At 60.6% G+C, this 14461-nt stretch overlaps 1 protein-coding gene across 1 annotated transcript in view; it reads left to right on the forward strand.

Moving 5' to 3' along the window:
- WWC3 (WWC family member 3) overlaps positions 1–14461 on the forward strand; it is a 50270-nt gene that overhangs the window by 22888 nt on the left and 12921 nt on the right. Inside the window, exons 7-10 of the mRNA XM_004689839.2 lie at positions 1038–1111; positions 9084–9326; positions 9909–9998; positions 10618–11183. Of these exons, the coding sequence (XP_004689896.1) occupies positions 1038–1111; positions 9084–9326; positions 9909–9998; positions 10618–11183 (973 nt within the window). The remainder of the gene's footprint in view (positions 1–1037; positions 1112–9083; positions 9327–9908; positions 9999–10617; positions 11184–14461) is intronic.

Consider the following 14461-nt stretch of genomic DNA (forward strand, 5'->3'; position numbering starts at 1 on the left):
GAAAGATTGTCAGGAAATGGGACTTTAAATGATTTAAAATTAATTTTGTCTGGGACTTAGATTTCATAAACACCCCTTTTGATAATTAGTGGAGCCTTGAGTTAGCTACCAAGGCAAAGCTGGCATCACCGTTGAAGCAGGGTAAATGTCACAGAACGAAGGAGGCCACTGACTTGGTAGACCTGGGGCAGTGCTTGGGATGCCATCTTTCTGGGGCCCGAGGGGGAGGTGAGCTAGCAGCTCAAACAGGGTGCTCCAGGGGGCGGGCTTCACACGGGAGGCGTGAGGAGCGGCCCATTTCCACTCAGTTCCTGGAGACGTGGCCTCGGGGCCTCGCCGCCTAAATAGATTCATGATGAGAGAAAACCGTGGAGAAGCGCATGGGGTGAGGTTGAGAATGCCCACCCCTGTCGGCCATTTCCTTGTCCTGTGAAGCAAGGTGACACAGGGTGACATCTCTGTGGTAGGTACGGAGAGATCCAAGAGCGAGAGGCGGGCGCGTCAGAGCTGTGGTGGAGTCAGAGCGTGTCCGTTCCGCCTCCTCAGGGCATTCGACCGCACGGGGGCTTTCTCCCCCTCCCCTCGGGCTCTTAACAGTCCTCCCGCCCCAGCCCATGTAGGAAGAGCGCCCCCTCCCTCACATGTTGTGACTCCTTGGGACAGCGTCACTATTTTGCACTGATGGAGGAGTAAGGCGGTTCCGGGCACAGCGTGGGATGAGGCCCTTGGGTTTTTTGCTTTGTGTCAGCTTTTACTTCGTAATTCCTCATTGCATTGAAGACTGTCTTTTTGTCCATTGGAACTGTGCAGTGGGAGCTAACCCTTGCACTGTTGGGACAGGACAGGCACCTGCCAGCGTGGGGGCGCGCGGCTGCTTGCTCCCAGCTGCCCCCCGCCCCGGCCGCCTTGCAAAGTGACCTCCCACGCCAGGTCAGCAGCGGCCCCCGAGGCTCTGACACCTCGCGCGGTTCCTATTTTGAAGGGCGTGTTTAATATGTACCTCTCTCCTGCTTTCTTTTTGCTTCTGCTCGGGAAAGTTTGCCTTTGATGATAAAACGAGACTTGTGGACCGAGTCAGGCTGAACTGGCAGTACGAGGAAGCCCGGAAGAGGTAAGAGGGACTTTCTCAGATCCTGTCCAGCTTGCTTTCTCTGCGCGGTGGGAAGGTCAGCAGGGTCCCAGAGCGCGCTGGCGCCTCAGCAGAGAGCAGTGTCAAGCTCTCAGGTACGCTTTCTGCAGAAAGCAAAACCCTGAGTATTGCAAACGGCGATAAAGATGTGATTGCATACAAGTACACGTCTCCAGTTTTCCAGCTAGTTCGGAATGTCTTTCCTTCCCCTCTCACCCCTTTCCTTCTTGAGACTGAGCATCAATTCCTTAGGCCAGCTTACGCGAAACTGTCTTGTCTTGCAGACGTGCCTTCTAACGCCATAGGTTGAAGGGAAGGCCGCCTATCTCGGTTAAGACAGGCTAGGGCCTCCCTGGTGTGCAGCAGGCTAGAGCACAGCACTGAGAAGCTAAAGCCACTTCCGCATGAGTTCGAGCCCCGCCGGCCCCGGAGCTGACCCACTTGGCGAGGCAGACCTCTCCTGACACACTGCTGCCCTCAGCAGTGTGCTTCGTCAGTCGGCCTGTTCTGCTCCCCGCTCTCTCTGGTGGATCCTCTCACCGCCCCTGCACGTCTGGCCTGCACCCCAGTTCTGTATGCACAAATAAATCTTTAAAAAAAAAAAAAAAAGCCAGGCTGAGGAGGACTGGGTCACAGGGCAGCAGTGCTTGACCTCTTGTTCCGATGGAGAGAACTGACCACTCATTTCTTTGCCTGCTGCCCACGTCATGTGCCTGCTGAGCACCCGGCCCATCTCACGGCGCTTCCCGTGAGCCGCTGCCTCGGGAGACGGGCGCCCCTGTTTTCGGTACTCTGACCCTGCACTAGCATTCAAGTCCTCTTTGTAGAGACTTGGTTTTATACCTTCTGGAAAGAGTTTAATTTTTTTTCAAAATATATGCTTTGGAGAACTCCGAAGCGCGTCTTTCTAAAACGCTTGCTTTAGTCACTGTGAACTCTTATCTGGGGGGAGGGGGAGGGTGCGGGCGCAGGAGCCCCATGCAGGTGGGATGCGCAGTCCTTTCTGGAAGGCGAACCCTCAGTGTACTGCGTCATCCCCTGCTGGAGGGTGGCTCGCGGCTGGCCCTGCTTGCCCGGCAGCTCGTGCCCAGTGCTGCTGGCTTTCCGTCGCTTGTAGGTGGTGGCCCCAGTGTCCACCTGGCTGCCGCCAGGCTCGTGCAGCGCCCCTCTTCTCAGCCCTCGCCTCCGGGGTGTCAGCTCCGGCGTCACAGCGCCGTGGCTGGTGCTCGTTTCTGCCGGAGCTGCCGTGAGGGCGCTGAATCGCTTCCACGTCGTCTTTCGTGACTTTCGGCTCTAAAATGGCCACATCTGAATGTTTTTCCAAGCAATCCTTGCAAATCATGCTGAATCCCATCTACCCTCCATACGCAGTGGGGGTGGGCAGAGGGACTTGGGGCCCCTGCAGGGCGGGTTCTTCATTCTCATGACCTCACATGGGGCCAGGGTGCTGCTCAGCCACCCGCCCGCCTGGGACGGCCCCACAGAGGACTCGGGCCCGTGCCTGCAGTGCTCTGACTGAGGGCCCTTGCCCTGGGCCGCTTCTCTTGCTCCTCACTCCCTCCTGCATGCGGCCTGCTGACACAGCTGCCTGTCAGCTCAGGGCTCAGCGCTCCCCCACACCCTCACTCCTGTTCTAGCCTTGTGGAGCTGCTCAGTGTCCTGGCGACACGCCGAGCCCACCCACCAGCCCCCCAGCATCCCATGGACCTCACTCCTGCCGGCCAGCTCTTGACTTCGTGTCTGGAGTTGGCAGAATGATGCCCCCAAACATGTCCAGGCCTGGCCCCAAGTCTCCGTGGCAAAAGGGGCCTTGCGGCCGTGCTGATGTTCAGGCTCCTGAGGTGGGAGGGGACCCTGGGTTACCTGGTGGGCCAAGTCATCCCGAGGGCCCTTTGGGCGGCAAGGCCAGAGGGCGCGTCCACAAGTTGCCGTGAGGTGGGAGCGGAGGTCACGGTGATCCGGGGCCGTGGGTCAAGTGGTGCGGGCAGCCCCCGGCGGCTCCAGAGGGATCACAGCTCTGCCGACCGGCCTCTGACCTCGGAACGCTAAGATAGTGAGGGGTGTTGCTTTAAACCACCCAGTCTGTGGTAATTTGTTACGGCAGGAGGAGGGGGAAACCAGCGGAGTGTCCTTGGCCCTTGCTGCTTGCTGCCCGCAGTGATGTGCTGGCCCTGACTGCCGCGTGGTCCTGCAGAAGGGGCACCCTCCCCACCCCGTCGCCCTGCTTCGCCCAGCAGATGTTATCTTGTAACCCTAGGGTACCTGGGTGTTTGCTGTTTTCTCGTGGCTCTTTCTGAGGGAAAGTAGCCCGTGAGGGCGGGTCTCTTTTGCCTCTACTTCACCGCTCTCATTCCAGAGGCTAAATAGTCAGTGGATTTTTCTGAAGGCGGCAATGAAGGTCGCATCTGCGCAAACTTGCTTCTTGCCCTTGGCACCCATGTGGGGCCCGCAGGAGCCCCGAGGCCCAGGCCTGCTGCTCTGCCCCGGCTCCCTCCCCCAAGGCCCGCGTCGTGTGAGCCTCCGGACACTTCCCCTTGACCTGAAGAGAGACATCACTGCCCACACGCCTTTCGGGGGCTGGCCGGGCCAGCGCTGGGCCTCGTGGACGTGGGGGGCTGGCGGCCTGGAAGCCTCTTCCCGCATCTTCTTCTTGGGGCTGGAGCAAATGGCCTTGGCACTGGACCCAGAAGATGCTGGGATTCCCCACTGGAGAGAAGGGCATTCTCGACCAGGAGGGCTGCAGGGATCAGGATGGACAATTGTGTGGGAAGGATTATCTGCTCCGTGCGGGGTCGACCTGGAACTGCAGCACATGGGAGCCGAGTGGCAGCCGTGCCAGCAGCAGGGGCCAGGGCCACACCAGGGCCTGTGGGGGTTGGGAAAGAAAGGTGCTGAGTGCTCGCTACCTCTAGACGTGGGACAGTGAGTGTTAGCCCTCTGCAAGGCGCTACCGGCAGGAGGCTCCGGTGTGGGGCTTCTCAGTGTCGGATGGGCCCTCTGTCAGAGCGAGCGGCTGCGCTCCCCCGGGGGACAGCCCTCCCTCGGCTCAGGGTCTTGTCGCATCCCTGCCGCAGCTGCTCGCACTGGCCTGCCCCGGCGAGGTCGGCACCGCCCTCTCCGCGCCTCTCGGGAATGTGGGCAGCGTGTCCTCAGGGCGTCGGGCCCCACTCAGGGCTCTCCCCGGGGCCTCTCGTGCGCGCTTCGTGCAGTGGCCTACAGCTGCCACACACGAGGGGAACACGTCGACTGGGGACAAGAGCAGCGGCCGTTGCTGCCACGAAGCAAATCTGGAGCCAGCATCGGGCCCCAGGGCCTGGCGGTGAGCACCCCAGCCCAAGCGCAGGGCTTTGAGATTCGTCAGTGGGGCGCCGGCGTCGCCACGAGCCGTGTGTCCTCCTTAGCTCCTCCGCGAGCCGGGGCCGGCAGGCCCCTGGGTGCCCCAGTGCCGCGGCTTTTCCTTCCACCACCACCTTGGCGGTGGCCCAGCTCCCTCTTCGGAAATCATTCCACCTCCTCTCCCGCTAGCACCCCGTGGGCGCTGCACGCTGGACCGGGACGGGGTGGCCGATGTGTTTCCGCAGGCCTTTCCTCGCAGATCTAGCTCGAGGTTGCCTTGTGGCGTTGGGAAGACGTCAACATGCGGTCTGGTCAGTGAGGGAGGCCACGTGTAATCACTTAAAGACTTCCGTGGAGCGGGACTCCTAACCCAGGCAGCAGTGTGACTTCTGGAAAGTCTCCACACCGAACCACCGCTCTCACGGTGACTGGTGCTGTGTTTGCGACCCAGAAGCTGGCGCTGTGTTCCCACTGGGAGCAGCACCGTGGGCGCCGAGCAGACCTGATGAGAGGAACGTTCTCACACTCTCTGCTAACAATTGGAGGATCTTCTTGAAGCAGTCCCAGTGACGCAGATGGCTCCTTATTTTTAACCGAAGGGCACTTGCCCCAGATCTGTGCACAAACTGTAGCGGCTGCCATGGAAACGCTCACGGTCCAGAGAGGAACAAAACATTCGGTCCGTCCAGCTTCTCCCTGCCTTGGGCCTGGCTGCCAGGATCGGTCCTGTGCTCTTCCGCTGTCAGCAGCGAGCACAGCGTCAGGATTCCAGTCGCATTTGGTCAGCCCCTGGCTTTTCCCTTCGCTCCTCAAGTGGCTGTGTGGGCTTGGGGAGGGGCGTGGCCGGGAGAGCCCAGGAAAGCCTCCTCGTCCCTGGCAGGCCAAGGGGGAGAAGCCATGGCCCTGCTTTTTGTTCCAAGAAGCGGTTCTCGTAGGGCTGTCCGTTCAGGGGCCCAGGCGGCGAGGGCAGGGATTGCTAGGAGATGGCAGGCCCTGCTTCGGCGCGTGGCTGGACTCAGGCTTTGCAGGCGGGCCGAGGGCGGGAAGGGGCTGAGCCGAGGGGCTGCCGCTTCGGTCGGCTGACGCTGCTCACTGCCCTTAGACTGAGGTCCAGTTGCGGTGTTCTCATGCTTCTTTTCACTTGACATTTACGAAAAGAAGACTAAGCCAGAAGACGGACGGCACGTCGGCCCGTCCTGCCGTTCGCAACCTGGAGGCGCCAGGGCCTGGGCGCATGTCTCGGCCTGGCGTGGCTTTGGCTCGGTCCTGGCCCCTCACTGCCACGCGGGCGCCCGCTGGCCTGGGGCTGCGTCTGCCGTTGCAGAAGGTGGCGGTGCTGCAGGAACGGGAGCGATTGCACTGAGGACTGCAGAGTCGATGCAGCTAGCTGGGGTCGTGCTGGGGGTGCCAGGGAGGCCTCACAGCTTTGAGGGCGAAACGCATCTTCAGAAAAACGCAGACCGTGTCCGAGCACGGCGCGAGCCTCCGGGCCGCCTCTGCTGCGTGCGCGCCGTCGCCAGTCATGCTCTCGTGCTGCCTGGCTTGAGGCAGAAAGGTGTTTGGCGCAAAGAAGAAGGGAAAAAGACCCCTGTTACTTCTGTCTGCATGAGCTGTTGGGGAACTGAATTTGGAAATCAAATAATAAACAGCAGGCCTGAGCGCCTGGGGATGGGCCTCCGTCCGTCAGTGTCGGGAGCACAGGGACACGCGTTTCAAAGCTTCGAACGGGCGTTCGGAGACAATGCCGGCAAGCCGGAGCGCACCGCCCGCCCAAAACAGCCGGCCAGGCGCACAGCTGACTTGCAGGGGATCCCGTCCAATTTTCAGCTGTTCACAGTTCTCTTTAAAAAGAACTTGGGGAAGTTTCTTTTTTGAAAACTTTAATCTTGCCCGTGCTTTGCTTCCAAGTATTTAATTTCACCGAAATGTTAGTTCAGAAAAATCCCTTCCTGGAAATTGTTTTTTTTCTTCATGACCCAGAACTCGAGCGATGGCACTCAGGGGGTGGGTGTTAGCCGTGGGTGAGCTGTACGGCACCCACGTAGAAGGAGCGTGTCGAGAATCTCTGCCGCCGGTTCCTGACGCTGAGTGAAGTGAACTAGTCAAAAACCTGCTTTCATCATACATCGTTTCGCTAAGCGTGGCAGCTGCTCAGAGCCAGCTGACAGCACCAGGCAACGACTCTGCACATCTCTCTGTGCGCCGCCCGGGCGGAGGGTCTGTTCCCTCCGGTAACCCTAACCGCCACGGTGCCCCGTCCACCCTGCCACGCAGCACGCCAGGCGCGCCGCCCCGAGGAAAGCCATCTTGTCTGGCCCGTGGAGCGTCCAGGAAATCATTAAGGAAATTCTTCTAGAACTCTTGGCTTCCGGGACAGGCAGGCAGGCAGGCACATCTGCCTCTTCTGACCTGGCCGAGAGCAGCCCCCAGCGCGCGCATCTGGGACAAGCAGACAGGGAGAGAAACTGCACTTCCCGGTGGCCGAGCCCACCGGACTCACGTGCAGCTCTGAGGCGGACATTCAGTTCCTGGCATCCTTGGGAAGTTAGAGGATAACAAAAGCACCATTCTTCAGCACAGACACGTTCGCCCCGTGTTCGGCCCCACCAGACAGCTTTTCCAGATGGCTCGCACGAATCGGCTTCATCCACACTTCGCTTCCGCTCAGCCTGTCTCGCCATGTGGCTGAGCATATGTTCGTGCGAGCTGTGGAAACTTCCAGTACACTGTTTAATTTTGCTCCCTGGCCTGTGTCTTTCCTGCCCCCCGTGAGCAGTGTGCCCTGTGCTTCTGCTCCCTCCTGTAATCCATTGTTTCCCTTCTCCTTTCTTCTGCTGGCGGATGTTACTTGAGATTTTCCTGGAAGGAGCAGGGCCGTGAAGGAGGGGGATTATCTAGCATGGACGCGTCTGCCGCCCTCGCCTTCTGCCGCCCACCCTCCAGCCCTCGGCAGTAGACTTGAAGTAGGCTCTCGATCACCCAGGAAAACCTCGGAGAACGCAAAAGGCGTGCTTTTAAAACTGTCGGCTTGTCATAGCTGTGTGTGAACTAACGAGCACGAGGCGCACGCGGCTGGCCTGGCGGGGCTCGGCTGGGGGGTCCCCGGGGTCAGACGATCACATGATTAAATGAACGAAGCCCAACAGCTGTGCTCAGTGTTGTTTGTGTCTCTTATTTTATTCCTTACCTTTGACTTGTGTTGATCGATGGCGGAATATTCCAGAAATTGCACTGGGTAAGATGTCTGCTCGGGCGCTAACTTATTTATGGGTCTGCTGGGGCTTCAGTTCTATGACTGCCATAAATCTGAATGGCAGTGCTCAGTCACAGGTGGACACCTAAGCCCACTTGGATTCTTCACCCTGTCCAGCTGCCTCTGTTACTAGTTTTTTCAGTGACATGATTTGGCACCAATTTCCAACACATTTTCAGGAAAGTCATCTTAAGTTAGAGAAGACCTTGTCTAATAAAGCCTGCGACATTCAGCTATTTTCCTTATCCTCTGGGGAACTTGGGCCGGGAGAATGTGCACACTGAGGTCACCGGTGTGCTCTTTCCGTAACCGGGGTTTCTGATTGGCTTGGCAGGCGAGGCTGTCTCCCCGACCCTCCAGCCAGGCTGGTGCCACGCAGGGCCTGACTGGGTGAGGGCCGGCTGACAGGTTGAGTATGGGACGGGCTGCAGGGGCATGAGCAGAGCCCCAGGGAGCAGCGTTGCCGGGTTCCAGAGTCCGGGCCTGGTGGGCAGGACACTGGCTTTGACCAGTGACAGGCTCCTGTCGGGGGGGCACTCCCGCCAATGGGGTTCATTCCCTTGGTGCCTAGTGGAAACCCCAAGAGCCCTGAGGCTCGTTGGCAGCCTCCAGACCAGGCCGGGCTGTCCAAACCTGAGTGAATCTCAGCAGCCCCTGGAGGGGGCTTGTTAAGCCCCAGACCGCTGACCCCCCTCCCCCCAGAGTGGGCAGTGGGGGTCCGATGTCTGCATCTGGAGCAAGCACCAGGGTGGAGATGACCGGGGCAGGGATCCCTGAGGACTGCCGGCCGCCTCAGGGGAGACTTGGCATTCTTTGCCGCACGCGTGTGCCAAACTGCTCCACAGCACTGGGTTAGGAGGAGTCTGGCAGCGCTTACTTCTGCCCAGAAACAGATATGCAAGGCTTCTCTCTTCAGCAGCCTGGGTAGGGTCAGGGGAACACGTTCCTCTTCTTTTCGGGAGGTGGCCCTAGTCTACAGGGAGGACAGGGCATGGGGAGGGCAGGGGCCCCAGGAGCATCTCCAAGCCTGACCTGGCATGCGTAGCTAGTGATGGGGCGAAGGTCGGCAAACGGCACGTCCCCGTCCGGGACCGCCCTGGTGGGACTCAGCGCGGGGCGCGGGCGTGTCCAGAAGGGGCCGCCGCCTCCGTCAGGCCTTTGAGTCCAGCCGGGTCACCGTCCTCCCGGTTCCCAGCCCTGGGGCCGTGCGAGGCTTTGGGCGGCAGCCCGTGGCTGGCCTTCCGCGCCTTTGCTCAGTGTCGTGTGAGCGTCCTGTGCTCCCCGCCCTGCCCGAGCGAAGTGAGCTTCTAGAATGGGCGGGAAAGGACACTCGGTGTTCACGGGGTTTCTGTGTCTGTCTTGCAGAGTCTCGAATATCCAGCAGCAGCTGGCCCAGCTTGAGAGCGAGTCCTGGCCGGGCCTGGCCGAGGCTGACAGGGACCGGCTGCAGCTGGTCAAGGAGAAGGAGGCCCTGCTGCGGGAGCTGCAGCTCATCGTCCAGCAGAAGCGGCCGCTGGAGGACGTGGCCCGGCTGGAGGCGGAGCGGCGGCGGCTGGAGGAGGAGATCCAGCGGGCCCATGCCACCTCGGTGCAGGGCGCCACGGAGAGGTGGGCGGCGGCCCTTTTCAGGCAGGCAGGGGCCGGGCTGCGGCAGGATGCGCTCGCAGGTTGCAGGTTGCATGGCTGGTCGGCGAGCAGCGGAGCGGCCGGCCTGCGACATTCCCCACACGTGCCCCGTTCCTGTCGCCACCGACGGTTTGGTGGACCGAGCAGGAACCTCCTTTCTTTTCCATCTGGGTTGACTCTGCTTCCTTCCCTCGCACACGGCCTTCCCGGATGCCCAGCAGACCGGGACCCTTGCTGGGGACGGGTTTGGGCTGTAGTGGGGGTTCCCCTCCCTGGGTGTTCCACATCAGGGCCCCTCCTTAACCTCGCCACCACATCAGCCTTCTTGCCTCTGGCGTAGCTGCTGTGTCGGCCTTTTCTCCCGCAGCCCTTCCAGAGGGGAGGAAACGCGCCTTCCCAGCAAGGCAGAAACGGCTGAGCTTGCTGTCTGTGGCCTGTAGATACTCTCTAGAACTTAGTCATCCAAACCTACAGCAGTTTGGTGGATTCGTGCTTGAATTTCTTGTCAGGAAAATCTACTCACGATCACTGCACTCCACTGGTGAACCATTCTCTTCCCTACAGGATTCTTCTTCAGGAAAAAAGAAGTTGTCTGCTTATGCAGCTGGAGGAAGCTACTCGCCTGGCATCCTATCTCCAGTCCCAGCTAAGAAGGTGGGTTACTTAGCAGGGGAAACTACACTGAATTACCAGAACCCAGAGGGAACCTACCCTCTGGAGACCGCAGAAGGCCCCGTTGTATTCTAAGACGAGCTGCTCATGTGTGACCGGAGGGCCAAGAGAAGAAGCAAATTTCGTCCCAGCTGCGAGGGTATGCACACACGTGCGAAGGGCAGAGTTTTTAAATGCCATTTCCAAGCTCAGCAGAGCTCCCGTTGGCAGGCGCTTACTGTACTCTGGAGCATAATGTCCAAGGTTTTGTATGTGTTTTTTTCTCAGTGACTCCTGAGAGTGCTAGGGGGCAGGAACTACTGTTATTGCTATAGTTATGTCCCAGTGGGGAAGCAAAAAGCTCAGAGAGGCAAATAATTTGACTAAGCCCACGCAGCGAGCCCATTTGAGCTGACTTGAACTCAGGCGCGAGCCCTTGGTGCCAACACTGCCCCCTGCCGGCAGCCAAGAGAAACACAGGAAATAACCAGCCGGTGCCTTGGATGTGGCTGGCGTTCGCGGGGGCTGGGGGCAGGGGCTGGGTTTCACCCTCCCGGCACAGTGTAGATGTTCTGCTTTGCGTTGGCGATCAGGGCCTCCGACCGCGGGCCTTTCGTTTCAGCCTGTCTGCCAGCACCCTGACCATGTCCTCGGGGAGCAGCCGTGGCTCCTTGGCCTCCAGCCGGGGCTCGCTGGCCTCCAGCCGGGGCTCCTTGAGCTCTGTCAGCTTCACCGACATCTACGGCCTTCCACACTACGAGATGCCTGACCCCGAGTGCAGCCCGCTTCTGCGCTTCGATCTCCTTCCCTTTGAAGCCCTGGGACGAGACGCCTCCTTCCTGGATGCCTCAGGCCCCTCGGGCTTCCCCAAGCACAGGCGCTCCCTGGACACGCCCCAGTCGCTGGCATCCCTGTCCTCCCGCTCCTCCCTGTCCTCCCTGTCTCCCCCGAGTTCCCCCCTGGACACGCCCTACCTCCCGGCCTCCCGTGACTCGCCCTTCGCCCAGGCGGTGGACACTTTTGAGGTGCCAGGCTTGGGTGCCCTGGAAAGACTGCGAGCTCAGGCCTCAATTTTGGGAGATGAAGACTCGCCAGGCACGACGGCCCTGCAGCTGCATGGACCCCCTGGGGACGGGGATGGACCTCGAGAGCGGGGACCCCCAGCTGCTGCTGCCCCAGCGGGTGCAAGTAAGTCTGGTCAGGCCTGATGGGATTGCCCGGGAAGGAAGGCCGGCTCCGGGCAGGAGTTGCCTGTGGCCGCAGGGAAGCCGGCCGGCCCCTCAGGGACATGGCGACCCTCAGGGAGGCTCACCGGGCACCGGAGGCCTTCCGGCCAGTGGCACTGCCGGGCCCCCGGAACCGGTAAAGTGTCTCTTGCAGGGGGTTGGTGTGTTGTCAGGAGGCGCTGAGTTGTCGACAAGGAGGGTGAGAAGCTCGTGGGCTTCTGCGTCCCGATGCCCGTGGAGAGGTGGGCAGCCTCTGTAAGCCCTCCAGGGCTGTGCCCGGGTGGCACAGTCTGGGGCCCGCCCCAGGCCCGTGTGCCCAGCAGACGTGTCACCTGCTCTGTCTCTGTGCCATCATCTCTTCACCCTGGTCCTTGCAGTCCTGAAGGGCGCGCACTGTCAGATGTGGCCACAGGGTGGAGAGGTGTCACTTCAAAGCCGTGCCACGAGCCGTCATCTGCCCGGGATCTTGAGGTCTCTGCCCCTGTGACGCGGGAAACAGGGAGCCACAGGGACCTCCCCTTGGTGTGAATGTGTCCTCCCCTAGGGGCGAGGGTCTGCCAGGCTGGAGCCCACAAGGAGAAGCGAAACAGCAATTCTGAGAACATTGTCTGAGGGCTGGTCACAAGCAGGGTCTGCGCTTCCACTCGCCTCTTCTTGAGCCCACGTGCTCTCCAGGCGCCCCGACTGGAACCCCCGTGGGCTGTACACACAGGGTCGAGAACCTCAGTCCGTCTAGTGGACTTTGACTCTCATGGCACAGAACGGGCCAGCCGCTCCGTCTGGGCGGACGCCCCCTATGTGTGGCAGTCTCAACCAGGGTGTTTCCCCGAGGGAAATGTATGGCCATGTCTGGAGACATTTTCGGCTGTCCCCGGCAGAGCCCGGGGCTGCTTGCCTTCCACCTCCCCTGGGCGCCGGGGCGGAAGGCCCTGCAGGCACGGCTGAGCAGCCGGAGCAGAGGTGAGCCGGAATACGAAACCAGGTGGCAGGGTGGAAGGGGCGGCAGACCAGCAGCTGGGCGCCTCGGCGCTGTGCCCCGCCCTGCCTTGCTCACGGGCTAGACGCGTGGCCCTGAGCGTGTCCCTCGCCGCTGGCTCCCGCCGCTCTGCCCGTGAGCGAGCGCTCTTAGGGCCTGCCTTTCCCCAGCGTCCTGTTCCCCACACTCAGCCGGCAGGCGCCGTGCTCACTAGCGCATGGCCGCCGCTGGGCCTTCCGCGTGGAGCAGAGCAGCGTGATCTCGCCGAGACAGCCCGTGGTCGGCTGGCGCCGCTGTCCTCTCACCTGTTCTGTTCGCATACACGCCTCTCGCCTCCGCGGGCCCGTGGCTTCCGTCACTCACACACACAGGCGGCCTTCTTGCCTTGGTCTTCTCTGCAGCCCTTCAGAGCTGCCTGTTCGCTCCTTTCACCCAGAATGGGAAAGAAGGACAGACGTGCACATCTGCTGTCCCTTAGCCTGCTCCTTGGTGCCTCAGGGCCTCCACTCCCGCGCTCTCTGAGCGCCCAGCTGAGCGCAAGTCCGCATGAAGCCCAAGGGAAAGACGTGGTCAGAGGGGAAAGGGCTGACCCAGCCTCAGCCTGGTCTTTTCTTCAGCACCAGACCGGACGGCTTAGGGGTTCAGGCTCCAGGCTCCTGAGGAGGCGAGGGCTGTGTGGATACTGCCACCTGGGGGGGCGGGGAGGCGGCATTGGGGATTGGGGCATTGGCTCGCCTTCACAAAGCGGGAGCCAGGGACTCCGGGGTGAGTGTTGCTGGCGCTCCCAGGGGCCTGGGCTGGGAAACCAGCTCCAGGCGGGACACAGGGCGACCTCTTTCCCTTGATGTCGGTGGGAACGCCCAGAGCCTTCCTTGCTTCAGATAGGGGAGATTCTGAGTTCCCATCCTTTACTCCCCTCCCCATCAGGGGCATAGCTCCCTGGGGCCAGGCCGGCTGGGAACTGTGGTGCAAGTGTGGCCACAGGCAACTTGGAGGGAGATAACATTCAGAGTTGCCCGGCCCAGAGTTCCCCTGTGATTTCTGCCACTGCGTTTTAAGTCAGTCTTAGGATCCAGACAGGGCTGGGGAGTGGGGAAATAGACTGATCTTTTAACATTTTTGACATTTTTACCACAGCCCTATCTTCCCTAGATTTTAAAAGCCGGTTGTGTCACCATTGTGCAATCCTTTTCCATTTTCATTACCCACTGGTCTTTGCTAAGCTAATCCGCCAGACCTGAGACTTTGCCCCTCTGCCTGTTGACATGTGTATTATATTGAGCTGTTTAAAATTGTTGGCTTAAGTTCTGCAGTTTTTCACTTTGTGCTTTTTTATCTCTTTTCTTTCCTGCGGCTCCACAGAGACATTCACTGTAAGTGGTCTTGGACTTCTTCACCTTGCGCTCAGGCTGCGGGACGGCTCTGTAACGTGCACCAGTGCGCCCGGCGTGGTCGGGCAGAGGCCGAGGAGGGCCTGCGTTAGTGTGCTTTAAAGCGGCGCCTCAGCAAAGCTGCTGCATGCCCGTCATCTTTATTATTTCAACATGAATGTTCACCATGGCCCCTGAAGTTGCGTGAGGACTTTTCTAGAAGCTTTACGTACTTATTTCTCTAGGTGTTTCCCGAAGTGTCATGCCGGTCATTTCAGCACACAGCCGGCAGCTCCGCCCACAATGTGAGGGTCGTTTTCTTCGTATTTGTCAAGCAGTGTCTGTCCTGAGGGCTCAGCGTCTGTCTCTGTCTGTCTGTAATGATGGGAAGGTCCGAGATGTTTTTCATGAATGTTTGCAGTTTTTACTCCCGACTTCGCCAGCCTTGTCCCCAGGGTCACAGCGTTGCCGAGAAGGTGGGAGCAGGCGGCTGGGGGTGTGGCGTGGGCTCGCCCCGCGCCCTGTGTGCGCCTGAGTCCACTCTGAGTGCAGTGGCAGAGGCCTGAGGCCCAGGCTGCCTCCTTGGTTTCCTCTGCGAGCAGAGGGTGCAGTCTGTGGGCTGCCCAGAGCGCCCAAGGCGGTCTCAGGCTGTCTCTTCCTAGAGGGGCCTAGCCAGGCAGTTTCATCTGCTGGGGAGCGCCGCCACAGACCGAGGGTTCCACCTCTGCCATGCGGAGCCGGCGCTTTGGGCCCATCCATGCGGGGAGGGGTGGGGGGCGGCCAGGAAGGACTGGACTGGGAGGCTGGGCCTTCAGTTCGAGCGTCTGTGCCCCTGCCCCAGAATGGAGCCAGCACTGGTCTCCGCCCGGAAGGCCTGGGGGGGCCCGGTGGTCT

This window comes from Condylura cristata, unplaced genomic scaffold (genome assembly GCF_000260355.1).
Source record: "Condylura cristata isolate star-nosed mole 26May11 unplaced genomic scaffold, ConCri1.0 scaffold00027, whole genome shotgun sequence".
In the NCBI taxonomy this organism is placed as follows: Eukaryota; Metazoa; Chordata; class Mammalia; order Eulipotyphla; family Talpidae; genus Condylura; species Condylura cristata.